The 24567-nt window shown below is 41.7% G+C and overlaps 5 protein-coding genes across 9 annotated transcripts; 3 read left to right on the top strand and 2 right to left on the bottom strand.

Annotated features, from left to right (window-relative positions):
* Nucleotides 1-1159: 1159 nt before the first annotated feature.
* On the bottom strand, nucleotides 1160-7692 carry cfap251 (cilia and flagella associated protein 251). The gene is made up of 19 exons (XM_057032684.1): nucleotides 7367-7692; nucleotides 6627-6767; nucleotides 6428-6537; nucleotides 6225-6333; nucleotides 5920-6000; nucleotides 5758-5839; nucleotides 5274-5544; nucleotides 5023-5199; nucleotides 4264-4508; nucleotides 4022-4173; nucleotides 3502-3678; nucleotides 3243-3427; nucleotides 3057-3165; nucleotides 2747-2910; nucleotides 2582-2669; nucleotides 2045-2188; nucleotides 1733-1958; nucleotides 1569-1652; nucleotides 1160-1439 (listed from the first exon to the last, which is right to left on the bottom strand). The coding sequence occupies exons 1-19, from the start codon at nucleotides 7652-7654 to the stop codon at nucleotides 1312-1314; spliced, it is 2961 nt and encodes a 986-aa protein (XP_056888664.1). The 5' UTR covers nucleotides 7655-7692; the 3' UTR covers nucleotides 1160-1311.
* A 488-nt stretch (nucleotides 7693-8180) lies between these two features.
* Nucleotides 8181-11785, top strand: LOC130525612 (rab5 GDP/GTP exchange factor-like). 3 transcript variants are annotated; one of them, XM_057032604.1, is made up of 9 exons: nucleotides 8181-8329; nucleotides 8849-9030; nucleotides 9160-9290; nucleotides 9713-9864; nucleotides 9962-10031; nucleotides 10107-10257; nucleotides 10363-10457; nucleotides 10629-10885; nucleotides 10964-11785. In XM_057032604.1, exons 2-9 carry the CDS (start codon nucleotides 8873-8875, stop codon nucleotides 11360-11362), a joined length of 1413 nt encoding a protein of 470 aa, XP_056888584.1. In that variant the 5' UTR covers nucleotides 8181-8329; nucleotides 8849-8872; the 3' UTR covers nucleotides 11363-11785. The 3 variants fall into 3 exon arrangements, with proteins under 3 accessions (XP_056888584.1, XP_056888586.1, XP_056888585.1); XM_057032606.1 differs by having other exon boundaries at nucleotides 8245-8329; nucleotides 8883-9030; XM_057032605.1 differs by lacking the exon at nucleotides 8181-8329 and adding an exon at nucleotides 8336-8633.
* A 286-nt stretch (nucleotides 11786-12071) lies between these two features.
* On the top strand, nucleotides 12072-13963 carry psmd9 (proteasome 26S subunit, non-ATPase 9). The gene is made up of 6 exons (XM_057033707.1): nucleotides 12072-12238; nucleotides 12352-12451; nucleotides 12807-13000; nucleotides 13088-13189; nucleotides 13341-13429; nucleotides 13769-13963. The coding sequence occupies exons 1-6, from the start codon at nucleotides 12089-12091 to the stop codon at nucleotides 13794-13796; spliced, it is 663 nt and encodes a 220-aa protein (XP_056889687.1). The 5' UTR covers nucleotides 12072-12088; the 3' UTR covers nucleotides 13797-13963.
* A 103-nt stretch (nucleotides 13964-14066) lies between these two features.
* On the bottom strand, nucleotides 14067-16794 carry gtf2h3 (general transcription factor IIH, polypeptide 3). 3 transcript variants are annotated; one of them, XM_057033706.1, is made up of 14 exons: nucleotides 16780-16794; nucleotides 16584-16729; nucleotides 16393-16472; nucleotides 16205-16311; nucleotides 15782-15924; nucleotides 15525-15587; nucleotides 15330-15359; nucleotides 15215-15243; nucleotides 15058-15132; nucleotides 14931-14984; nucleotides 14784-14852; nucleotides 14571-14706; nucleotides 14450-14486; nucleotides 14067-14367 (listed from the first exon to the last, which is right to left on the bottom strand). In XM_057033706.1, the coding sequence occupies exons 2-14, from the start codon at nucleotides 16591-16593 to the stop codon at nucleotides 14304-14306; spliced, it is 897 nt and encodes a 298-aa protein (XP_056889686.1). In that variant the 5' UTR covers nucleotides 16594-16729; nucleotides 16780-16794; the 3' UTR covers nucleotides 14067-14303. The 3 variants fall into 3 exon arrangements, with proteins under 3 accessions (XP_056889686.1, XP_056889685.1, XP_056889684.1); XM_057033705.1 differs by lacking the exon at nucleotides 16780-16794 and having other exon boundaries at nucleotides 16584-16770; XM_057033704.1 differs by lacking the exons at nucleotides 16584-16729; nucleotides 16780-16794 and having other exon boundaries at nucleotides 16393-16497.
* Nucleotides 16795-18001: 1207 nt separating this feature from the next.
* LOC130526402 (kinesin-like protein KIF24) lies at nucleotides 18002-24279 on the top strand. The gene is made up of 14 exons (XM_057034033.1): nucleotides 18002-18233; nucleotides 18367-18471; nucleotides 18560-19270; nucleotides 19471-19633; nucleotides 19756-19853; nucleotides 20084-20302; nucleotides 20387-20474; nucleotides 20600-20721; nucleotides 20854-20959; nucleotides 21297-21368; nucleotides 21474-21583; nucleotides 21665-23560; nucleotides 23686-23779; nucleotides 23857-24279. Exons 2-14 carry the CDS (start codon nucleotides 18398-18400, stop codon nucleotides 24010-24012), a joined length of 3909 nt encoding a protein of 1302 aa, XP_056890013.1. The 5' UTR covers nucleotides 18002-18233; nucleotides 18367-18397; the 3' UTR covers nucleotides 24013-24279.
* The last annotated feature ends 288 nt before the right edge of the window (nucleotides 24280-24567 follow it).

Genomic DNA, 24567 nt, shown 5'->3' on the forward strand with positions numbered 1-24567 from the left:
CTTAACCCTGGTTATCTGTATACTGTATACTGTTGAAGGATGTTTTACCAATGATAGGCAGTTCTATCCTGGATCAGGTCAATTGTTCTTTAGTGACAGGTTATGTACCCCGGTCCTACAAGGTGGCAGTGATTAAGCCGTTGCTTAAAAAACCATCTGATCCTGATGTATTAGCAAATTATAGGCCGATATCCAACCTTCCTTTTATCTCTAAAATTCTTGAGAAGGTGGTGGTGACTCAGTTACTGGAGCACCTGCAGAGGAACAGCCTGTTTGAGATGTTTCAGTCAGGCTTTAGAGCTCATCGCAGCACAGAAACAGCACTTATTAATGCTACTAATGATCTTCTCATAGCTTCAGATCATGGACTGGTCTCTATGCTGGTTCTGCTGGACCTCGGTGCTGCTTTTGATACAGTTGATCACAGCATCCTGTTACATAGACTGGAACATGTGATTGGGATTAAAGGGACAGCACTAGACTGGTTTAGATCATATTTATCAGATAGATACCAGTTTGCTCATGTCCATGGTGTTCCCTCCTCATACAGTAGGGTTAGCCATGGAGTTCCACAAGGTTCTGTACTTGGACCAATCCTTTTCACCTTGTACATGCTTCCCTTAGGGAACATTATTCGGCAGCATGGGATAAATTTTCATTGTTATGCTGATGACACTCAGCTTTATTTATCCATGAAACCAGAGGAGGCAGAGCAGTTAGTGAAGCTTCAGACCTGTCTTAAAGTCTTGGATGTCTTCAAATTTCCTCCTCCTTAACTCAGGAAAAACTGAGGTCATGGTGTTTGGTCCTGAACCTCTCATGGATAGATTAGATCACATGATCACTAGATGGTATCTCCTTAGCATCTAATCTCTCTGTGAGGAATCTTTTGATTCCTCTCCTCTCCTCTCCTCTCCTCTCCTCTCTCTCCTCTCCTCTCCTCTCCTCTCCTCTCCTCTCCTCTCTCTCCTCTCCTCTCCTCTCCTCTCCTCTCCTCCCCTACAAGTCTATGTCTACTGTGACTATCTGTCACAGTGTAGTTAAGACATTGAAGCTTATCTGTCCTGCACCACATTACTCATGATTACACACCTTACACCCTCAGTTCAGTCCAGGACAATGTGTGTCATCTGCTGATAGAAAGAAACACACTTGGTGATTCATTTACATTTCACTGTTTATTTAATAGAGAAATTCAAGAAAATTCAGGGCCACATAGACCTGTTCAATTGTGCTTATGTTTAGATCTCCATTGGAACACAATATATAGGGCAACCATGAGAGCAATATCAACACAAAAGAGTGTCTTTTTCACTCCTGAGATGTTGGTGATCTATTCAGTTCTGCTGAAGATGGAAGGCCCGGGAGGCCACAGGCAAAAGCCTCCATAGGTATCCACTCTGGCATCTTAAGCTCCAGAGAATATTCTGACTGTCGACCTGGAAACACACATCAATGTATGATGATGTTTTTCATTTGTTATGTATAATTAGGGTTACATTAAGGTATATTAAATATGCCCTCGGGTGTATCAAGGGCATGCTCGGGAAGCCGCTCTGTTTCCCCACCTGGTTTTTCTCCCTCTTCCTTCCCATCCAAGACTAAAAGTGATGCAAAGCACTGCCTCACTTCTTTGTTAGTCATGGCTTCGCCTGTTAAAGAAAATGGCAAATATAAATGTGAAGATAAAACGTGAGATTGTTATACATGATGAATATATGATGAGACAGACCTCGGTTCTTCAGCATTTTCAGCAATTCCTCTTTCTTTAGAGCGAGCTGTCCTGTACTATCATGGATACCAAGGACGTGAAAAGCTTGCATAAACTCATCGCAGATACCGAAAGCTGGTCGGTGGTTGATGTAAAGTTTGATGAACTCCTCCAGATCGATGTTGGTGACGTACTTTCCTGTCTCAGCAAACTTACTGAACCTGATCTCATTTTCGATATCTTTGACCTGGTCAAAAATGAAAAACCACAAGTGTAAGTCTGGTTTTCAAACACCTTTGATTTGTCATTACAAATCACATTAACAAACCTCACCTCTTTGTGTGTGGGAAAGTAGGCCAAAGCTTGCATTAGAGAAGAAACTTCTGACAGGGGGATTTTGGTGGAAATTTGTCGCTTCTCCATTGTGTCAATGCCTTGGCTGCGTATTTGGCAGTAAAAAAATAACTGCTCCATCTTCTAAAGATAGCAAAGGAATCAAATGACAATATGTGACTTAAACAATGAGAGGAAAAACTGCAACTGTATAAATCTAAATATTTATGGAATGAAACTTCAACTGAAATGAATGGGTGTCCTCAGACAGTAAAGATGATAAAGATAAGGACTGTGGAGTTAATCAAGTAGGGCAGAAAACTGATTTTGTTTTTGTCCTAATAGTTGATATTTGGCTTCAACTGAACCATTTCATCCTTGATTCCATGTTGATATTTATTTATAATTAGCTTCCTACATTTGTCCACATAGCTGATGTAACAATTGAAAACGTGTGCAGACACAAGTTAAATTAAAAATGTAAGATTGTTTCAAAGCTGGAAGACCCCCTTGTATGAGGGAAATGGTCTCACTCACACTGAAGGCTCCGTCTTTGCCTCCCTCTAGCATGGTGTAAAAGGGCAGCATGCCGTCTCCGCCCAGAGCTGCTGCTGCCTCCAGCGCACTGCATTCATAACGACAGGGTGAGTTCATGAAACACCGTCACCGCGGTCCTCGATTGTCTGCATTATTGCTCCTCACTTTAAATTGAGCTCCCATGACAGGACAGTACAGTCAAATCTGCCTGAAGTGAAAACAAACCGGCCGTCGTAAGAACAGGTGAGAGTAGACGTTCCTGACGGGTGGCAAATCAACGCGTTGGACTTGAAGGGGTTCCCATCCAGAGGCAAAATCTGGAGCCCCAGCTGGAAATACACAAAAGACATCAACCCTGAGAAGATTAAAAGCTTTTCTGATCGTTGCTAATCAAAATAATACACTTCAGGTTGAACACAGAACTTCCTGACTGTAAAAAAACCAAATAATTCTGTCCCCAGAGTCCAGCACTGACCTTGTCTTCCGTGATAAATGCCAGGTAATATTTGTTTGTGTCCGCTGACATGGGAAGGACCAACACTTTCTCAACAGGAGAGCCATATCTTGGGCCCAGGATGGTCTTTCTGTTGAAACACACATGTACGCTGTTCTCCAGGCTGTTGGCATAGACCGTTGACTCTCTCTCTACATTTTAACAAACCTGCACATCATGGAGGTGCTGTCAAAAAGCTTCATCTTGTACTGGTCCGAGGCGGTCAGGAGGAACTGTTCTGCAGTGAGTGGAGGGTACCACGCCATGCACATTGGCACAGCAGTTTGCTCGATGCGCACAGAGCTCAGAATGAGAAGATTATCCACGGTACTCTTCTTCAGGTCATACTCTACCTACAAGTCAGCCCCCAAATTAAAGGTGCACGTTAAATATGTTGCAGTTACCATACTGACGTAGTCTGGCTCACCAGCTGGCGGTCCATTCCCAGAGAGAGCAGTCTGGGTTGGCCGCTCTTCGGGTGAACACCAAAAAGAAGGTCTCTGATGGGCTTGTAATGGGAGCGGTACCTGCCCACGTATGTCCAGTGATGAAGAGATTCTTCATCAGCCTGCAGGCGGAACACAGTCACGGCATTTCCAGCATCCTGACAGGAGACAAAAAACACTTTACGTCATGCTTGAAGTTAGCAAATATTAAAGATAGCCTTATAGAATCATATACAGGCAAAATTTATTTTAAAAAAATAGGACATTTCAATTTTGAGATCGTAGCACGTTATTAAAACATGCCTTCTTACAGCTCCAACCTCATTATTATCAAATTACTTCATTTTGTATTGCATACACCCGAGGCTGTCATTAGTGGATTTTAGAAACAAGAGCTGATTCTGAGGTGTGTATATATGCCATAATACATTTAAATAAGACAATTTGCACATGGTTCACCGGCGGTTACTTCAACAATAAGTTCAAAAAGAGCTTTCTTACTGCTGTAGCAAGATAGTTTGAGTCTGACGAGAAAGCCAGTAGATGAATTCTGTCTTTACTGTAATGGAAACAGTCATCCGGACCACTTTCTAGAGTCTGTGGATCCAGAATGTGAACAGCTCCACTCTCAAAGCCAACTGCTAAGTTTTGTCCTGTTAAAAAAGAGGGAACAAATCTATCCCTCTACTTCTGCGGAAAAGGACACGCTTCATAAAGCAGCCAGTCTGTGAGCGTTGGCTTACCCTGGGAATCAAAAGCGATGCACCGAATATCTGAATTCTCAAACGTTCTGCTGCAAACAATCGTTTTACTGTTGTAGTCCCAAACTTTCAAAACACCGTTTCCATTCCCCATGGCCACGGTCGACTGTTTCGGGTGACAGTCCACTGCGCGTAGAGGCTCGCATTCCTTTTGTAGCAGCATTTCTGTCTTGCTTTCCAAAGCCTTCACGTGCACTATGGAGCTGACAGTGGTCACAACGAAGTTCCTGCGGGAGAAAAAGTCATTTAAGGTCTGGAGGGGTCATTACCCATGGTTGCTCCAGCTCATCTCTTGACTGCATCGTAACAAGAAAACCTGAAGAGACTTAATGTTGTGATTTCAAAAGCTTTTTTAATCACTAATGTTGTGAAAGTTCAGCTAACCAACACTTTAAAGTCCCCTCTCTCACATTTAAGGTCGCAGCAGCATATGAAGAGTGTAGTCCGACCGGTAGGACCCAGATGTTTTTATTGCACACGTAATATGATCTGCCATTGTTGTAATGCCAAATAAATCCTTATTGTAAATCAGTAATGCACAGGAATAAACCAACATACCCTCCCAAACACTGACGTTTGAGCTGATAATAGGCTTAATGACACCTCGAACGCTGCATTTTTATACCATTCAAGGCTGTTAAGGAGATCATTGAAGGGATGGAGGTGTTTTTCTTTTACAGTCCTATTTTGGTTGTCCTCACATTATAGCATCAATGACAGTATATCATCCCTTCTTTCTACCTGACAATGCGCGGTTCTGCCCGCAGGCCGCAGCTGTCGAGAGGCCTCTCTGTGCACTCTTTGGAGAAGGAGATGAAAACGATGGTGTCCAGGCTGAATTCAGTGTATCTGATGAGAAGTTTGAACTCTTCATCATAAAATTTGATATGTCCTTCAGTGTCGCCAGTTACAAAATAGCTGTAACAGAGACAAACAAACCTCATTCTTACTGTATATACATAATACATATGTAAATCCCTGGCTTTCATTACCTGTCTGTTGCAGCGAGACAAGTGATAGGGGCGTTCTGCAAGGGTAAGATCTTGCATTTCACCTTGGGGTGCTTCTCAGTTGCAGTTAAGTAAGCGCTCACATCCCATATCAGGAGGCTGCCTGCTGCGGTTGCTGTTAGGATGAGGGGCAGTTTATAGTGAAACACAGACGTGCTGAGCGATCCTGCAGCCAGGTTGACAATCTCAGAGCGGTCCGGAGCAGTGTCACATCCTCTGGGAGCTGATTTGCAGAGCTGGATATGAGTAAACACTTCAATACTTATCAAAACGATAAATAACATCCTATTTGACAGAAATATATGTGACATGTGCCGTGGTCCGTTTTCCCTGTGAGATTTACCTTCTTATGGGCCAGAGCAAAGACTTGATGTTTCAGGACCTGAAAAAAAAAAAGAAACACTGCATTATGACAACAGCAGATCACACTTCTGCCGTATCTGCCAACAAAGATGCAAAATGAGACTCACGGTGTTGTAAAATAATACGTGAGTGTCACTGCTGCTGAGCAACCGTGTGTTATCACTTGGGTTGAAAATGATGTTGACCTGGGAATACAGTTGAATCAATAATCTCATAAACTTCACATCGGTAAATTCAGGTGAAATGAAATATTGCGCTGACGTACTTGAAAACCGTGTTTTGGGTCGAGGTCAGTGCACCACAGAGGTTTTTCTGCTTCATCCATCCATTTCCAGATACACACACGCTGTGATAAAGAGTTACAACGTGAAATTCCGCATAAAAAACTAACGCTAAACTGTGTTAATTGAATCCACCGTAGAAGGAAAATATTAACTACTAACTTTCACCTGAAACCACAAACCAACATGTTGCATTTTGTTTTCCTCATCTTAACTGAGCATCATTTAATATCTGCATTCAAAGAAAAATGCTTAACGTGATCCTTCGCTCCGTCACTGTCGCACTCACTTGAATTTCCTCGGCACCGAGGGTCACGAGCTGTTGTGTGTCGCTTGAAAACGCCATCGCAGTGACCCCTCCCGCGGGGTGGCAGTTGAACAACGTTTGAACAGGAATTCTGCAACACGTATCAGCTCCACGGTTGCAGTATTGACCAAACAACAACAACAACAACAATAAATATAACAACATGGAGACATGGAGACTTTTACCCAGAGTAGGAGTCCCACATGACCACCATGCACTTTGGCCCCTGGTCTGCTGTTGCGATCCAGCGCCTGTCTCTACTCACGCACATGCAAGAGATGGAATGACAATGACCCTGGAAAGATTGGAAACACAAAAGCCTCTTGAATCCAACACGGCATCACCTACTGCTCATATCGGGGTGTTTTTATCCTGTTTCCACACCTGAAGCATATATTGGGAATTCAAGGTGTGATTGTAGATGACCCCAAAATGAGCTCCAGCATAGAGGATCACCAGCTGATCAGCATCTTGTTGACAGAGCGCAGGAAGAGCAGGATTCATCCCAAATACCCATTCTAGCGACTGAAAAGCAAATTCGCCATGTTGTTAACTGACAATCCCACAGAATGTGCATCATCATCCATCGCCAGCGTAATATTTCATCGTCTTGCATGTCACATAGAGGCAAACAGAATAACAAACACTGTTCAACCATTTTTCCTATCCTTTCCTGTCATTACTAACTTATTGGTCTATTTTTTTTGTTTGCGTCTCAACAAAATACAAAAATCAGTTAAATCCCAAATTACCATGTTTTGTCCTTGCATTTCTTATAGAGGCACAGAAAATGGATTGGGTTTTTTTATTTACAGAATATAACCTCTTTCTATTGTATATTTATTGTCATAGTTGCTGACCGTGGATGAGGCAGCAGTGATGGAGGAGGCAATTTATAATACTTGTCATATAGCAAGTTACTTTTAATCAAAGCTTCTTTAATCTTAGAAAAGTAAACTGACCTCGCCAAAGTCATTTACAGGGGCCCACAATTCAGCAAAATAAAATTACGGCAAATTCTGGGGACTTATTTGAATATTTGCGCTAAGATTGAAGTCTGCGTAAAAACAAAATTAAGTGAATTCTCAGCTTTGGATGGGATATATCTAATGTACCATGCTTACCAACGAATGTGTTTTAGATAAGACTGGAGCCGTTTGCGTGAAGAGTGTGTCTTCAGTAGCAGTGTATATTTGAGACTGTCCGTTCATGGACAGCAGGTCCGCAGCTGCAGCGGTCTGGCGCTGTTGCTCCTCTTCAGACATGACGTGTTTAACGGGAGAAATATTCCCAGGATTCTTCCCACCCGCGACCTTAGTTTTAAGTCGACCTTCACTGTGGAACAAATGCTTTGCTTGTTTTTTCAACCACAGCTGATGCAGGAATCGATTTGGAATTTCCACCGTTACCATGGAGAAGGTGAAACGAAACCCTATGACGAATGAGGAGTTTCGTTGCCTAGTTACCATCTTCCGCCACAGCCGATTGCTCATTTAGTTGGAATATAAGATTTAAAATATGCATTGAAGCATAAGCAATAATATATGGTTCTCGTTATTTGACATTAATGCAAATTGTTGGAAAATCATTAGCATATCACAATATTATGTATCAAATAAATCCATCTTATCTGATCCCCAACTCATCTGGTTACAGCTGTCTCCAGTTTATCTTTCTTTTCATTGATTTATTGTGCACAATATTTCCATGGTAATATCAAATAAGAAAACATCTTAGTGGTGGATCACATTTTGTGGCGTAGCAACCAATATTTTGGCTAGATCTCTTCCAAACTGTATATACATTTATTCAGTCCGACCTTCACAGCTATTTTTATTGTTACTTATTCATTGTAATTATTTTCTCAATTGCATTTTTCGTGGTAAAATTATAAAGTTGAAGCTAAATTAAGAAAAACAAAGTTTAGTTTTAATTCTCCATTGCATCCACTAGATGGCAGTACTCCTTCCTGATTCCCAAAGGGGTGGGCGCCTTCGGACCCACGTGACTTTTACAGGAACTAAAACGTCAGAGAATTTTCCGACTAGTTTCCAGCCGGCTTCAACAAGTGCTTCCGAATTGCACAGGTTTGAAAAAAACACCCAAGTATAGATTATTTTATTTAGGTTATTTATTTTTTTCTTACATTTAACTTACATCGGTTTATTTTCGGTTCTAGCATCATGTCTTTGAGGATTTGTGCTGTCGCAGTTTCAAATCTGTCGAGTCGCTGATAATTACACCTGTTTGAATGTAAAAGCGGATAGTACTGGTTTTAGCAGCTGAGGAAACAGTCTGGTAAAATATTTCGGATATATCGGAGACAGATGGATTTGTTTACGAACGTGTGAGATGTGTCATGAAGAATCCTGTAGGGTCCGAACCCGTCAGGTGACAGTCAGCCAATCTTTAGCTTTGGGTCTGTTAGCTAACAACGTTAGTATTTACTGAACTCCTAACCTTCTAATCTTATATAAAGCTGTTAATCTTCTATAGGGGTGTTTTAAACAGCATTGTAGGTCCGGTATTAGAGGCAAACTTTATTAAAGTGACTTTGCTTAACGTTCTTGAGACATTTAAACCCCTCTCTGTGGTTGAAATAATAGGAGGAACTGTGATAAATCTCTACAATGTGGACAGATAAGCAAAGAGGAATTCGAGTTTCTCAAGAGGAACTATTATGTAAAAATGCGTGCGGGTATTATGGAAACCCTGCATGGCAAGGTTTCTGCTCCAAGTGCTGGAGAGAGAAGTCACGTACAAGTGGAACCCCAAGACAAGACACAAGGTAACGTGGCTCAAAACTGTTAAGTCTGTTGGGCTCAAAGAGGCTTCGGCATATCTCTGCTTTGGGTTTGGAGGAAAATATTTGCTTTTGGGTTCAGATTAAATGTTTGTTTGTTGCCGCCCTTTGTAGAATGACCGGTGACGGTTCTCCCGTCACCTTCACCAAGTTTGAGGAGAAGAAAAATGCTGAAAAAGGTCGTAGAATCAATACTGTTAGGAGGCTCTTCTGGGGTACCCCATCTCCTCCCCCAAAAGGACCAGGTAAGGCACTTTTACATGATCAAATCCACAGATTTAGAAATCATTTCACGTTGCCTTCAAGATGTTGCTTTGCAGGGTTTACAATTCAGCCCTGCTGGCCTGTGTGGTGGTTTGTATTTGTCATAGACATGTATTAATAATGAATCATTTTTGCTTAAATGATGTCTTCTACTGTTGTTAAACCCTTCCAGCTACACAACTTTGCAGTCCTGCTTCAAAAGCAGAATATATCTTACAATTTTTGGAAGATTTTCTTGTTACCAGGTCTTTCAACTCAGTATCAAGTAAAATGACCAGTTGGGTCATGACCAGTTTAAGGACCCTATCTCCTTGTAACAAAAGCTTGTGCCTTGTTTGAATGAGTTTTCCTATTAAAAATGGAATGCATGTGCAGCAATCACACCTTTTGGTTTGGTTTCTAGAACCCTCTGAGAGCTTTGCAGCTGTATTGAAAGCCTACCAAAACCTTGAGCCTGGAGATTTCACTGGCTTCCTGAAGTTGCTGAAGAGTCCTGCATCCCGCCGCTTGCAGTCTCGATGCACAACTTTCCTTGACACAATGGAGACTAATCATGTAACCACCTCTGCTTTTTATTTACCTACATCTAAAACTCCTATAATTTTACGTTGAAGTATCAGAGCTATCCAGATAACAGTCACCACCTTTACAGGATCTGCCCGTACAGAAACAGTCTGATTTAGTGCAAGATTTCTACCAGTCCTTTGCAGAATACTTTAGCAGTGAGTACAGAGCAGTTTAATAATTGTTGGCCAGTTAAGCTGAAAGATGATGTAATATATAACTTGTCTTTTCAGGGGGGGGCACCTCAGGTTTTCATGAGGCTCAGATCACACAGTTAATGGAGCATCTGGAGAAGTTAATGATGACGCGGCTGCACAAGTGGGTTTTTTGCCATGACAGCTGCGATGATGAGCAGAAGGACCTGGCTCTACAGAGGAGGATTCGGTATTAGTAGCCCGCATTGCCAAAAACCCCCTCAGGTTTCATAAATTGTCATCTTTAGGCAAAAGCCCAGTTTTAGACCTGTGGGTTTTTTTTTTTGCTTTGCAGTTCCTTAAACTGGGTTACTCCCGAGATGCTCGCTGTACCTTTTCCAAATAAAAAGACTTCTGCTTCAGGTGACCCATTCCTTCCTGCTATAACAGGTGAGTTTCAGGATGGAATCACATTTTGTCACCATCATTCCTCTGATGTGTCTTAAATTTGTGTATTTATTTTTGTATCGCCATTTTCTTGTTCGGATCCATAAAACCACGTGTTATCTTATTCTTTGACATTTCATCTTGCCATTTTTTTTTTATTTCTTTTTTTACTAGCCATAATTGAGATGGATGCAAAACGAGCACCTCAGGACAAACTTGCTTGCGTGTCCAAGTGCAGTCAGCACATATTTGAAGCTCTGTCCACATCCAACAGTGAGCCTGCTAACGCTGATGACTTCCTGTCAGGCTTGATATACGTGGTCCTAAAAGCCAATCCACCTCGCCTACATTCTAATATGCAGTATGTGATTCGTTTTGGTCTCCCTCACAGTCTGATGGCAGGAGAGAGCGGCTACTATTTCACAAATTTGGTAGGTTATTGGAATTTTAGTGAGTAGCTAATGAGGAAGTTCCCTTGCTCAAGCTTCTGCAACCTTCTTCTGTTTTAGTCTTGTGCTGTGGCATTTATTGAAAAACTGGATGGACCAGCTCTCAATCTCACTCCAGAGGAATTTGAGGGCTACATGCAGCGTCGTTACACTCCTGGTGTTGGGAGCAGAAGGCAACAGGTTGCCAGTGACACACAACAACTGCTGGACGAGCTGAAAGGGAGACAGGAGAGGCTCGACCAAGGGGTGGATGCCCTCAAAGTGGAGCTACATCAGTGGGTCCAAGCAGTTCATTCCCAGTTCGAAGAAGTAACAACCCAGTTTTCCCTGGTACAGCAGGAACTATCCTCTCAGGCTGAGAACTCACAAGATGTTTCATCCTTATCTGATGAAGTGTCACTTCAAGAAAATAGCGAAGACCATTCTGTGGTAACAGCTCAAGGTGTAGTTCAGGAATAATAGACTGTTTTATTATCTAAAGAAGAAAGCTGGTGTTACTTGATTATCCTTTCCAACTTACAGGCTGCAAATCTGATTTATTTTTTGCCAATGTCACTTCCACTTGAATATGAAGGATTACATTATGGAAGGTTTTTTTTGTTTTGTTTTTTGTGTTTACAGTCTGTGGGTCATAGTTTGTTAGAAGAATAATCTGCACTTTGGGCCATCCTTAGGGTGAAGAGCAGTCTATTGTATATTTAGAATACTATCTTCTATGCAAATAATTTAGACTCAGGGCGATGTCCAACACCTTTCGTATTTAACCCCCCCAAAAAACAAACAAAAAACTGAAGACAACCTGTACCTTACACACCACTGTGCCTTCATGAAGATCACTGTGAATTTACCTTATGTGCTGCAGGTGGAATGGCAGTTGTTGATCTTTACACGTTAGAACATTGTCAAGTTGTTTTTACAATGGGTACATTTAATCGTTAAATAACACTACATGTGCAAGGGGTGAATTGTTTACAACTGTAAAAAGGTTTCTGTTGAAATGACACGACCTATAAATTATTAAAGTTCATTAAACCTCATTTTTCTTCGGTTTTTATTTTTGTATTTTTTTATAAGTATACCCGCATGCAGTTTCTCCCAAGAAAAGTTTTATAATAGAATTTCACAGGCACATGTGCGGTCACCTAAATCCCATAGACGCGTCTGCGCATGTGCGGGAGGAATCACATGATCGGAAGAAAACACGCGAACATGAAAGTGACGATGGAAAACAGTGCTGGAGAGTCAGAAATAACAATGGATGATGTGAGAAGTCTCATTAAAAAGAAAGATAACATCGAAGAACAGATAAAAGCTTATTTTGATGTTCTGGAAGATGTAAGTGTGACAGATATTCATTATGACGTATACGCGGATCAACGCTATAGCCAAATATCGGTCGATTTAAATTAATTTAAAACGTGTCGCACGTATATTGCTATTTTTTACAGCAAGGTGTCGGAATCGAAGACTCTTTAGTTGATGAAGAGGGCTACCCCCGAGCAGATGTAAATCTATACCAAATCAGGACAGCAAGACACAGTATTTCATGTAAGTGACGGCATATACAAGCAGTAGTTTGTTTTAATGTCATGTAAAAGGTATAGTCAGTCATTTGGGGCAATCTTAACTGTCATATTACAAAGTAACTCCAATGTGATGTAATGATAAGGTGGCATATTTAAGTTTAAATCACCTGCCCAAGACAAAGATATAGATATTCTTTGTTTTTAATTGAAGTAGTTGCATTACACGGTTTGCAAAATACCAAGATGGTGATCTTAATGATGAAATAAACTGATAAAAGGATGCAGCCAGGGTTTGTGCAGTATGCTGTCAATATATTCATAGACATTGAATGCAAGGGACTTCTTCAGTAAAATGTAGTCGTTATCTTGTCTCTCAGGTCTCCAGAATGATCATAAGGCGATCATGGTGGAGATTGAACAGGCCTTGCACAGGCTGCACGCCAGTGAGAAAGCCAAGAGGGAAAAGGATGAGACCGAAGCTCAGGAGGAGGCGATGGAACAACAGACAAGTCTTCCGCCTCCGTTTGCACTGGTGGACGCTGTGACCCAAGGCTCCCCCGCCAGTGGAGCCGTGAGTAACTTTGACACCACCTAACGTTGCCACGTTTAATGTTGGGTGTGGTGGTTGACCTTCTGGTTATCGCCAACAATTCTACAGGGACTCCACGTTGGCGATGAGGTTATTGAGTTTGGGTCTGTGACGGCAGCAAACTTTCAGAACCTTCAAAACATTGCTTCTGTTGTGCAGCACAGCGAAGGGGTAAGCCACTGACCTTTGTAATGCACTTGGAATTTTATTATTGACATTAGTTTAACATTCAGATAGCATTTTGATTATCTCTAGTGATCAAAATTCTATGTCGGTCTGATTTTGCATGTTTATGAGGTGGTTTGGTTTGGTTTTTTTGCAGAAGCCCCTGCGGGTGGTAGTTATCCGAGAGGGGCAGAAAGCTGCGATGAGCCTGACTCCACAGCGATGGTCTGGCAGAGGTTTGCTAGGGTGAGCGTTGAATTGATTTGAATCTGATTTGTTTCTTGGTAATAAGACTGAAATCTAAGCCTCGTTATAATTTTGGTCATATTGGACTGTATCTGCTAACTTTTCCGTCAGTGTTTACATCTAAACATAGAAGATGGTCTTCCCCCACTCTCCTCTTGATTCCAAATATTCTCACTGCTATTCATGACTGAGGATGAGACCAAAAGAAATTAGATGTAAACATGGTTGCATCAATCACTCATTTTAACACGGCTATAATGGAATTGCATAGCATTTATGTTGGTTTCTGTTGGTATAGTTCATTTGTGTGAACTCGTCATTCCCTATTCTGTCTTTCAGATGCAACATTGTTCCAATTCATCGATGATCACCAGGTTTAGCCCAAGTTCACCACTGACATCCCTTACTCCACCTATGATACACCAGAAACTCTGTGCTTTCATTTGTTTATTTTTCTAGGTCTCAAAGCAAATCTGCTTCTGCTGGATTCATTACAGGCTCCGTCTTCAAATGGCAAATAAATAAATAAAAACAGCCACTTTCATTGCTGCGATTACATTTTAAATATGGTCTGCACGAGACGTTTAGTCTTAGCAACCACGATCAACAGAGTTCTGTTCAACACGGCAGAAAAAACTGACATATGAACAGTTTTATTAAAGCATCAAAATGTACATTTTTGGGTGAAGGATTACCAGAAAATTCATTTAACAGCTAAATAACGAATTAGGACTTTAGTAGAGCGTAATACTGAACCTAAACAGGGTTGGTCGGCGTAAAAGGTCAAACATGACACAAATCCAAACAAAATAATAGTCAGAATATCAAAAGAGAAACTCAAATTTACAAAATGTGTCATTTTTATAAAACCGCGTCACAGTTTGACTTTTTTCTTTTTGGGCTTGACCATCTGAGGTAGCTGGATTTTGAAGGCAGTCCTAAAAGCAAAAGATTAAGGCTCATAATGAAGATTCAGAAATTAGTCTGGATTAAAATTCTACCTGCTGATAGAAGACTTACTCGCAGGTGGTGCAGATGGGGCTGAAGTTGCAGAAAACTACAAGGCAAACACGTCAGCAAGGACGGGTTAAATACGGCCTTTGGCTCACATTTGCTTATCTAAACTGGGATTAGAACTTACTTGATAGACAAACGGAGCACACGTAACCGATCTCGATGAGGTTTCGATGGCAGAAACACGCAGCCCTGTAGTCCACGTGTGCGCGTGGCGGCAGCAGCAGCTGCGAGCGCTGCTCGGTGTCAGGCAGGAACACCCACTGTTGGAAAAAAACAACGGTCAGCACAAGAATCTTCAGGACAAAGACGAGGTAAAGCGAGCACAGAAAGACTTTACCAAGAGGTACTGTGCCAGGGCAGCTTTCTGTGGTATCTTGAGGTACAATCCTCCAGTAATATCACAAGCCTGTAAAACAGAGGGTTGGTTCCCCAGTGTGGTGTCTTCAATGATTCTGCTTGGAGAAACGAGTGGAAAACCAAATACCTGCTGAAGAAGACCTGAGTCCATGTCCAAGACACACGCGTCTATCAGGATGTTCTGTATTTAAAAAGAAAACGTTCTTACGCGTCCTACAATATAAAGAGAACTCGTTGACATGCAGGGATGTTACCTGCTTCTGCGCAGCAAAAATGACATTCATGAAGTTCATATACTGGAGAGCACAGTCCTCAGCAGCTTTTATCACCTATTCAGAGAATTACAAACGTGCTGTCAATCAGGGGAAAAGAACTGGTCTATAACGGCACAACAGGCTGAGTAGGACTCACCAGTATTCTTGATTTTGTCTCTTGTCCAACTTAGAAATAAAAAAAAATTAAAAGGTTTGCCTAAAGAAATACATCAATTAAGTATGAATGAGCTAAATGATAAGGAAATTCTTACCTTCCATCTCTTTCGAGACCCTGTTTATATCTTTATATTAAACGAGTCAAGGAAAACACTTAAGCGTATAAGAAAATCTGTCATTCATGAAGTTAAGGTCCTGTGTTGTACTACTGAATTTATTTTCACTTTAGTCGAGCGTCGAATAACGTCACTTAAACATGATTCCGTACACACTTTCAGGCTTGAGGATACAACAGAGAGCCTTGGCGAGGGATCCAGCCAGCAAGGTGTCATTTGAATTCCCCCTCACCTCGGCTGCAATCACACAACACATTCATTTCTATGCATGAATGTTAAAATTGATCACATATGTGAAAATAAAACAAACTACAGAATTATTTAATTGCAAAGACTTGCCCCCAACTTTTAGGTTGCTAAAAATCTCTCTTATAATCTGCTATAATGATTAGTTTATTACTCTTGGCAAGACAATAATAGCTAAGGCTTACTTTTTAGCATAAGATTCCTCATCTCTTCAGCGATACTGTTATTGGCGATGGACAAGAGTTCATATTTCCCATCTCCGCTGCAAGATGTATTTTCCTCCCCATTTTCACCGCCTTGCAACTTATTACTGGGGTACAAGAAGTGACTGAAATAAAGTAGAACTGCATTAAACAGGGGACAGGGTTGCAGAAAGGTCAGGCCTGATACATGCGTTAATGCCATCATTAGATGACTACCAGTTTACTTTTTCTTTTTAAAATAATTTTTGCTGTAGCCAGTTTATGTATGAACAGGTGCAACATTAAGATCAGTGAGTACATCTACAGTTCAAACTTTAGCATAATCATTAAATGAATCTACTGTCAATTAAGTCAATTATAAAGTGCTTTTCCCATCTGGAGAGATATAAAGTGCATATATATCACCTGTCCTGACAATGGCTGGCGATGACAGCTAGTTTATTCGTCCTGGCCATCGCCATGTGCGAGTTTCCCAACACCATCACTGAGTCCAGGCACTTCGAAAGTGTGAACTTAATGCACAGAAAAAAAAAATTAATAAAAAATCTTGGAAAACATTAATTCTATAAAATAATAAGACTTGAGGGTTCTACCTCTGATTCGCGTTGCGCTTGCTGCCCCCACCATATCGGATTTACATCCACGACAATAACCAGTAGGCTGATTTCATCGTCTGCAAACATAATTATATATGTATAAAACGGCAACGGACTCGTACACATCAAGTGAATAAAAACGAGCATATTTTTATGTAACAGCCAAAGAAAACAGGATGAAAACATACCTGAAGCCATCAAAGCAATGTATCATTTGGAGAAGTAAAGGAAAGAAATGCTAACATTCGTCACCCCAGTAGACATTAAGCTTCCATGCTAAATTAAAAATTCGTATCAACAATTTAAGTCTTGTGCTTGATATTAGGGTATATACCTGAAAACAAAATGTAAAAAGAATTGCAATTCTACAGTAAATTGACGCACCGATTGCACGAACTTCTTGGTGCGTCATCAGACTGCGACCTGATACGGTTCTATTCATTCGTGGTGCAATGCTGCCCCTAGTGTCTCAGTGGGAGGATGATTGTTTGTCAACTTTGACGACACACTGATGGAAGACATAAAAACTGACAGTTTAATAACTTATCAACAGTCAACCAACACAGAATAAACATTTATTTAATTAATTTACACACTTTAAATTCGACATATGGGTGTTTTTCGTTCACCCACCATGATTAAACCATCCACCATGATTCACCAAACCACCAACCAAACCACCATCCACCAAACCACCATGATTAAACCATCACGCAACCATGATTGAAGCCAATCAAAAAGAAAAACAGCGGCTTGGTATGGAATTGTCTGTTAATGGCAAAGATAAAATTGTGTAGCATTTCAAAGTTCTGTGTGATGACTTTTATTATTATAATATTCTGCTACTAAATAGAATAACTAGTGATTAATAACTAGTGGATTTTTTCTAACTGTAACATAATTTTCATTACATTTATCTTCTAATGTAATGCCCGTGCACAAATGTCTCAGTCATGTAGTCTGAGGGGGTTGTTGGCTTAACAGATTTGCTGGTGAGCATTAGCCTTCCGAAGGATTATCTGTGTCTTTCATTTTGAATTGTGCTCGATCCAATCTTGTATGTATCGGTAAGGTTAAAATGATCGAGTTTAAATAATTCATTTCTGCACTTCGACCATCCGAAGGCTGTTTGTTCTGATCGGGTTCAGGGGAGGGTAAAAGAACGCGCAAAAGCGCGCTCCCCTAACCGTCCCTGTCGTTATGGAGACCCGGGTTGTGTACGGAAATGGTGGTGCTCCTCTCAACTTTCTGGGGGGGGAGCATTTTTCAGTCCTGGCTGCACTTTTAGACCACCGGACACGTGGACTTGTCTTCTGTTGTTAAAATGTGAGGTTAGTCTATTTATATTTCTTGAATAATCTATTAATCTTTCTATGTGTTTTACACATGCACCTGACTGTTAAAGGTGTGTATGGTTCTTTTAATGACAAAATACCAACTTTGTTGCTATATTTAGGGTGTTTTAAAGATAATCTCTGTAGTTATCTAGTTGTCGTCCTCTCTCCATAAAAGTGACACTCCACGTCTCCTAGTCTAAAAGACTACAAGATCTGATAGATGATTTAGAACTGTTTAGGGTCAATGGTTAGATGGATTCACCAAATTACCAGCACTCCTGCAGCTGTCAAAGCAACAGTTGCATGCATGTGCCTTCTATATTTATCATATTTGCCACATTACAGAAATGTGTGACATAACTGGGCCGTACCCCCACCGGACCCCATCCTAATCGTGTGTCAGGTTTCAGAATCATACAGGGGACCTGGCTTTTTCTGCTCGCAGCACTGGCAATTACTGCTGCACAGACGAAAAGGAAGTAGAAATAAAACAAGTTTGGGGTACGTGCAGTTACAATTGGTTATTTTAAGTCATCGTTAGTGAATTACTGTCTCTGTACAGTCATTTTTATATGGATGTGCTTCATACAAATAAGTGATGGAGTGATTAAAATGAGATGTCTGTTGCCTACAGGACAAGTGCGACACGACCAACGGAATAAGACATGGATGGTGAGGAAAATGACTTTTTCTTGTACGAGTGTTTAGAAGCGGTTGGGCTTCAGCAGCACTATGCCAGGTAAGCTCATCCACTCGCTGCACATTCAAAGTCCCCTCTATCCTGTCCTTGCCTCCATGGACCATCTGTTACTCTGCCTCCTGTGCAGGTTTACTGCGGTGGGGGTTCACTCTGCAGCCCATCTTTCAGGGCTGAGAATGGAGGATTATCCCATCCTCGGAATCTCCTCAATGGAGGACAGGACTCAACTCTTCCGGCTGGTGCAAATGATCAAATCTCTCGATCTTTGGTGTGAGGCTCATGATAGTGAATGCAACAGTAGTGATAGTGAGGAAAACTATCATGTAGCTGATGATGGCCTGACTCACTGTAGTTGTTTAGGTCCTGATGGAGATGTATATGACCTGTCAGGTGAGGGCAAGCGCCTTAATTGTGGTGGTAAAGCTTTCAGTGCTGCCCTGCCTCAGCACAAAGAGGCAGCCAGACCACTGCATGCTCAGTTTGTCACTGGATGTCTTGAGCTAACAGGAAAAAGCAACAGCGGGATCAATCATCATAACCACCGTGATCATAACACCAAGATAGACGCAGAGGAAACGTCCACACACAGCTGTCACAGGCCACCACGTGATTTACCCCACAGGCTCAGGTCGGATACAGTGCCATCCGTGCAGCCTAGCAACGGACAGGTTTGGCACAAAGAAAGAAAAGGAATTTCAAAGAAGGAAAAACCCTGCATGGAAAAAAGCAGGAAAAAGGCTTCGGAAAAGAAGGCTGTGACAACGCTTGTCTATGAATCAAGGACAGCTGGCTACAACTATGGACTGCCCCTGAGTTCTCCTCCTGCCCCAAACAAAAGGTGAATATCAGCGGGGGAATGCTCCCCATTTCCATCAACTCTCAAAATATCTGCTACAAGAACAAGAAGATGTCATTACCATTGTGTTTTTGAAAAACGTTTAACATGGTACTGCACCAACATGTGGCGCACCATTTCTCTTCCAACCAAATGATTCAGGATTTTTCTTCTTTGGTGTGATTGCCCTGTGTGATTTCCAGGCAACCGAGGAAACAGCGAATCAGCGTATGCGTGAGGAAAAGACCTCTGACTTATACAGAGTGCAGGAGAGGGGAAGCAGACGTCGTGGCAACTTTGAATAAAGCGTGTGTGACAGTAAATGAAAGAAAAGAGGCTGTAGATCTCTCCCAGTATGTGCTACAGGTATATCATTTATCTTCTTGCATACACTGATATTCAGGGAGAAGGCACTCACATTGGTAATCTAGTCAAAGCCTCAATTATATCGAAATATCGATGTGGTAAATATCCTTATGTTTCTGCAGCACAGGTTTTACTTTGATCATGTTTTTGGGGGGGAAAGCACCAACGAAGAAGTGTATCAAAGAACTGCGTATCCTCTGGTGCAGCACATGCTCCATAGGTAGGCTTATACTTATGGATGGGTGGTTGTTGTTCCATCCATCCATCCATCCATCCATCCATCCATCCATCCATCCATCCATCCATCCATCCATCCATCCATCCATCCATCCATCCATCCATCCATCCATCCATCCATCCATCCATCCATCCATCCATCCATCCATCCATCCATCCATCCATCCATCCGTGCTCTGTGACCATCAGTATCAATGTTGTGTGCACCCATAGAGGCAGCGCCACCTGTTTTGCCTATGGCCAGACAGGATCAGGGAAGACTCACACCATGCTGGGTTCCTCTCCAGGCAGGCCGGGGTTATATGCTCTGGCGGTCCGGGATATTTTCGCTCACCTCTCCAAAGCACAGACCCACCCATCTTTGCTGGTGTTTGTCAGCTTCTTTGAAATCTATTGTGGGCAACTTTATGACCTTTTGGGCGGTAGGAAAAGGTATATGTTTGCATCTGCAATTTTTAAAAAAAAATTCTTTCCCCCTCTTATTCTGAAGAGCTTTCCTTGTCCCGCCCCTATAAGGTTGTTTGCCAGAGAAGACCAACAGAAGGTGGTTCACATTGCTGGTCTGCATGAAGTCAGAGTGGAGTCAGTCGGCTCACTGTTGGAGGTTTGCTCATTATTTCAGCCACATAAAACACTCCGCTATTGTTTTCATACAACTCTCAATTCAACTTAACCAATCAATCAAATGAATCTTTCTTTTCATCCCTCCTACTTCATTCTTTGACTAAGGTGGTATCACACGGTATGGCTGAGCGTACTCAGGGGACGAGCGGAGTAAACGCACATTCCTCCCGCTCCCATGCCATGCTCCAGATTCAGTTAAGAGGTCAAAATCAGCAGATGGCTGGCAGGTGAGGAAGAATATATGTTATATAAGCTTTATTGTGGTGTGCAAAGGTTTGCCTCTTATCTATTCACATATTTTATGGCTATTGTATTGCAAATGTGTGTGTGTGTGTGTGTGTGTGTGTGTGTGTGTGTAGAATGTGGTTTGTGGACCTTGCGGGAAGCGAGAGGGCGTCGGATACCAAAGACCCAGACAGGCAGAGTCGTATGGAGGGAGCTGAGATTAATCAGAGTTTATTGGCAGTAAGATGTGCACATATATTATGCTCATACATTAAGTGCAGGGATGATGATGGGGGGTCTCTGAGACCCCTCAAAGCCCAGTGTAAATTGCTTTAATCTGCAGTTATAATAGCAGTCCGCGTTTCTTAAACTTTGACATTAAAAAGGTATTTATTTTGGCTGTCAAGCACCCATTTAATTGAAATTCATAATTTGTGGCTATTTTGTTGAATATACCCTCAAATTTGGAAACTGGATATTTCTAGGAGATCAGTCATTTCAGTGGACAGAACAGGAGTAAGAGAGCATGAAACACATTTTTAGGATCATTTCTCATATGTATTTTTTTTCTTTACAGCTTAAGGAATGCATCCGTTCCCTTGATCAAGCCCAGTCGCACACGCCTTTCAGACAAAGTAAACTCACTCAGGTACTCGTTAGTCGTAATTAGTGCTTCACAACTTTGGACCTTTTCCAAGTTTTTTTTGTTCTTGTTCAGTTTAAATTGTTTTTGTTTCCTGTATGTTTATGGTAGGTTTTAAAAGACTCTTTTCTTGGGGACTCAATGACATGTATGATCGCCAATATCTCACCCGGTCAAGCAGCGACTGAACATACACTTAATACTCTCAGATATGCAGACCGGTATGTCCATTGTGTATAATAAACTGTGTGTTTATGTGCATGTAAATATAGAAATGGTCACACCTTCTTTGTTTTGAAAAGGGTGAAGGAGTTAAGGAGACAAGAAGGACAAGGAGGAAGAAGAAGCAAGACAATGTCTTCTAAATACGACTTATCTGTCAACATCGGCTGTAATAAAACCAGTGTCGCAGCCCGGGGTAAAAGTCCTCCCAAAAGGCCCAAGATTGGAAGAGAAAGTGAAAATTTTGTCCCTATTTCTTCCACATCGACCTTGACCACAGATGATACAGTTTTCTGCTCCACACCCAAGAACAGCAGCTGTGCAAGAGCCCGTTTTGGGACCAGAGTGGAACAGCTGACACCCATCAGAGGGTCATTGGGAATTTCTGTTCAGAGGGAGAGCGCAGATAGAAACGGTGGTAGAAAAGAAAAGAACAATGGTGAACCTGACCAAAGCATAAGGGCAGGGGCAAACTTGGGGAAACTTCACCTACGGGACGCACGGAAGAAACTGGAATTTTCTGACAGGGAACTGGAGAAGGAACTAGGAATTTCCAACAGGGTCACAGGGTGTAAATGTCAGGGAGGACATTCAGAAAACAGAGACACAAGCCCTGAAATACATAGGCCAACAGAATTAAGCTCACAAAATACTGAACAAAAGGAGAAGGAGAGGCACCTGAGAGAATATCATCAACAGCTCCAGCAACTTATGCCATCATTTGAGCCAACACCCAAACATCTTTTGTCATCCTCTCCATGTCAATCGTTCTCCTGCTCCCATCAGGTTCCTCAGGTTTCTACATCTCAGCATGTGTCCCAAAACTCAGTTTCTGCTCGAGATTCCTTTGATTTAGAAACAGATTCGGCTCCATTGGGAACCAAGGTTGACTTTGAGAGCTCTTACAGGGGACCCTTGTCGTCCCTCACTCAGGAAGGGCTTCGCATCCACAATAAAGGTCAGCACGAGCTCGGCCATGGCACTCTAGCTGATACCAGCAAAGATGTGAGGGTACTGATGGAAGACAGGAAAACAAAATATGGGAAAAAAACAGGTTATGTTGAAAAGGAGAGGACAAAAACACCAACAGGTGAAGGACAGTTCATCTTAACACAGGAATACAGGAGGTCAGCCGGGATGGAATCGGGAGGGAAGAGAAGGAGGGCTTGGGAGACACCAGCAGGGAGTCCCCAGATCAATGCAGTGACCAGTGCAAGGCGAGAGGACATGGAGACCCCACTGTTTGAAGCTTGTACTGCTGATACTGCTGATACTGAGTCGGCCTATTACTGTTCATCAGCAGAACACTTGTTTTCACCACCCTGTGGAGATACAGACACTCTCAAGGCCACTAAAGGACGAGCTGAGCTTCCCCATGAATTAAAAGGCAGAACGTGCGCCTCAAACCTTGCGACGTCAACAAACTCCGGAGTGAAAGAATCATGGGTGGTTGTCAGTGACAGTCAAACACTCCCTCACAATACACCCAACATCCATAATGAATATAAAGATACTGCCGAAGCCTTCAGCGTGTTCTGTTCCACAGAAGATTCAGCTTGCAATCAGGTCGGCAGCCATCCTGATACAGCTGGAAAAATGTCTCTTTCATCTCAAGGAAAGGCAGATTGTGCCAGTGCCATCATGGACCCCCTCAGCATCTCCTTGCTTGAAGTGGATCAACAGGTTGCTACAGCCTCCTTTCTTCATGGCAAAGAGAGCAACTCAAGTCATTTTGGGAGTGGAGGAGTTCAGAGAGACGCGTGCAACAACTTTGAATTTTCCATTTCACAATCCACATCAGAGAGTGTCCGAAACGCTTTACCCAACTGGCATTGTGAAGGGCGTTCGAACCATCCCAGCGACATCTCAGTCCAGCCAAACACTTTAGCTGAGACGCATGTTGACGAAAGCAACTGTGAATTCCAAATCAGACCATCTGTCCATCCGTCTACATTGGGTGACATGTATCATGCCCAGTAAGTACACAAGTCTTGGAATTGTCATAAAACATCATTGTTTGTTGATACATGCTAGTGTAAAATACTTCTAAAGATTCTTATATGAAATAAATCAAGTTCTTGCTGCACTACTCTAATTGTAGGTGTCGGGTTGTTCAGGCTCACTGGGACCAGATGGAGGAGATGGAAACCTTATTTCGTAAAGAAGGGAAACTTTTGTACCAGCAACCCGACATGGTCAGAATTCTGGAAGCTACAGTGGATGTCGATCCTTAACATGTTTTACATTACCATGTCTTTCTCTGTCTGAACAGGAATTTGGGGAGTATATCCACAAGCTGGGAGAGATAATGGTGAGAAAGGCGACATGTATTCACGGTATGCTAGTCCAACTGCAGCCATATCTTAAAGGCATCCATTCTAATCAAGGAAACAAACACAAAGAAGTCATTAATAATCTAAATGAATAGTCAAATTACCAATCTACCTAAATGGGTTTATTTATTTGAACATTACACGCAACATTGCTGATTATGAAAATGTTTGTATTAGGTAGATGCATCGCTCATTTTTTTGGTACTTTTCCTCAAATTTTTGTTGATGTATGATGTCTGTATTGTGTTACTGAACATTACTTGATTAAAAAAGTAAAATGTGAAAAATATTTTTTAAACTAAGTACAAATATTCGTTTTGTTCACGTTTTATGAATCAATTTGGAATGTTTTCTTTGCAATAAAGAATTTTTTCTCATTACTTCAGCAAACTATGTTTTACTTGGGAAAACAAACCCACGTTCGTATTTTTGTATAGAGCCTTAAAGAGTAACTTGAGTTGCACTGCATATATTAATTTACTGCTCAATTATTTAGGAAAATAGTCTTGTGGTTGAATCAAAGGCTACTTTTCTGGAAGGAATTCTGGATTAATTTTAGGAGGATTCGCTGTGGTCTAAACAACCTTGGCACCGAGCTTTGCGCACGATGAGGCCACACATTATCAGATTGAAGTTTTCAAGTTCATTCC

The sequence above is a fragment of the Takifugu flavidus genome, chromosome 5 (genome assembly GCF_003711565.1).
Source record: "Takifugu flavidus isolate HTHZ2018 chromosome 5, ASM371156v2, whole genome shotgun sequence".
Classification (NCBI taxonomy): Eukaryota; Metazoa; Chordata; class Actinopteri; order Tetraodontiformes; family Tetraodontidae; genus Takifugu; species Takifugu flavidus.

Excerpts from the sequence above, each read along its gene's own strand:
- LOC130526402 (XM_057034033.1), top strand. The coding sequence starts at position 18,398 with ATGGATGGTGAGGAAAATGACTTTTTCTTGTACGAGTGTTTAGAAGCG. Across the intron at positions 19,634-19,755 it reads TCTCCCAGTATGTGCTACAG|CACAGGTTTTACTTTGATCA; the intron begins GTATATCATTTA and ends ATGTTTCTGCAG. Across the intron at positions 19,854-20,083 it reads GTGCAGCACATGCTCCATAG|AGGCAGCGCCACCTGTTTTG; the intron begins GTAGGCTTATAC and ends GTGCACCCATAG.
- cfap251 (XM_057032684.1), bottom strand. The coding sequence starts at position 7,654 with ATGGTAACGGTGGAAATTCCAAATCGATTCCTGCATCAGCTGTGGTTG. Across the intron at positions 6,538-6,626 it reads ATTCCCAATATATGCTTCAG|GGTCATTGTCATTCCATCTC; the intron begins GTGTGGAAACAG and ends CAATCTTTCCAG. Across the intron at positions 2,911-3,056 it reads CATTTATCACGGAAGACAAG|CTGGGGCTCCAGATTTTGCC; the intron begins GTCAGTGCTGGA and ends GTGTATTTCCAG.
- gtf2h3 (XM_057033706.1), bottom strand. Across the intron at positions 15,588-15,781 it reads GAGGAATCTTATGCTAAAAA|CCGAGGTGAGGGGGAATTCA; the intron begins GTAAGCCTTAGC and ends GTGTGATTGCAG. Across the intron at positions 14,985-15,057 it reads TTTTTGCTGCGCAGAAGCAG|AACATCCTGATAGACGCGTG; the intron begins GTAACATCCCTG and ends TTTTAAATACAG.
- LOC130525612 (XM_057032604.1), top strand. The coding sequence starts at position 8,873 with ATGTGGACAGATAAGCAAAGAGGAATTCGAGTTTCTCAAGAGGAACTA. Across the intron at positions 9,031-9,159 it reads ACCCCAAGACAAGACACAAG|AATGACCGGTGACGGTTCTC; the intron begins GTAACGTGGCTC and ends CGCCCTTTGTAG. Across the intron at positions 9,291-9,712 it reads TCCTCCCCCAAAAGGACCAG|AACCCTCTGAGAGCTTTGCA; the intron begins GTAAGGCACTTT and ends TTTGGTTTCTAG.
- psmd9 (XM_057033707.1), top strand. The coding sequence starts at position 12,089 with ATGATCGGAAGAAAACACGCGAACATGAAAGTGACGATGGAAAACAGT. Across the intron at positions 12,452-12,806 it reads AGCAAGACACAGTATTTCAT|GTCTCCAGAATGATCATAAG; the intron begins GTAAGTGACGGC and ends CTTGTCTCTCAG. Across the intron at positions 13,190-13,340 it reads TTGTGCAGCACAGCGAAGGG|AAGCCCCTGCGGGTGGTAGT; the intron begins GTAAGCCACTGA and ends GTTTTTTTGCAG.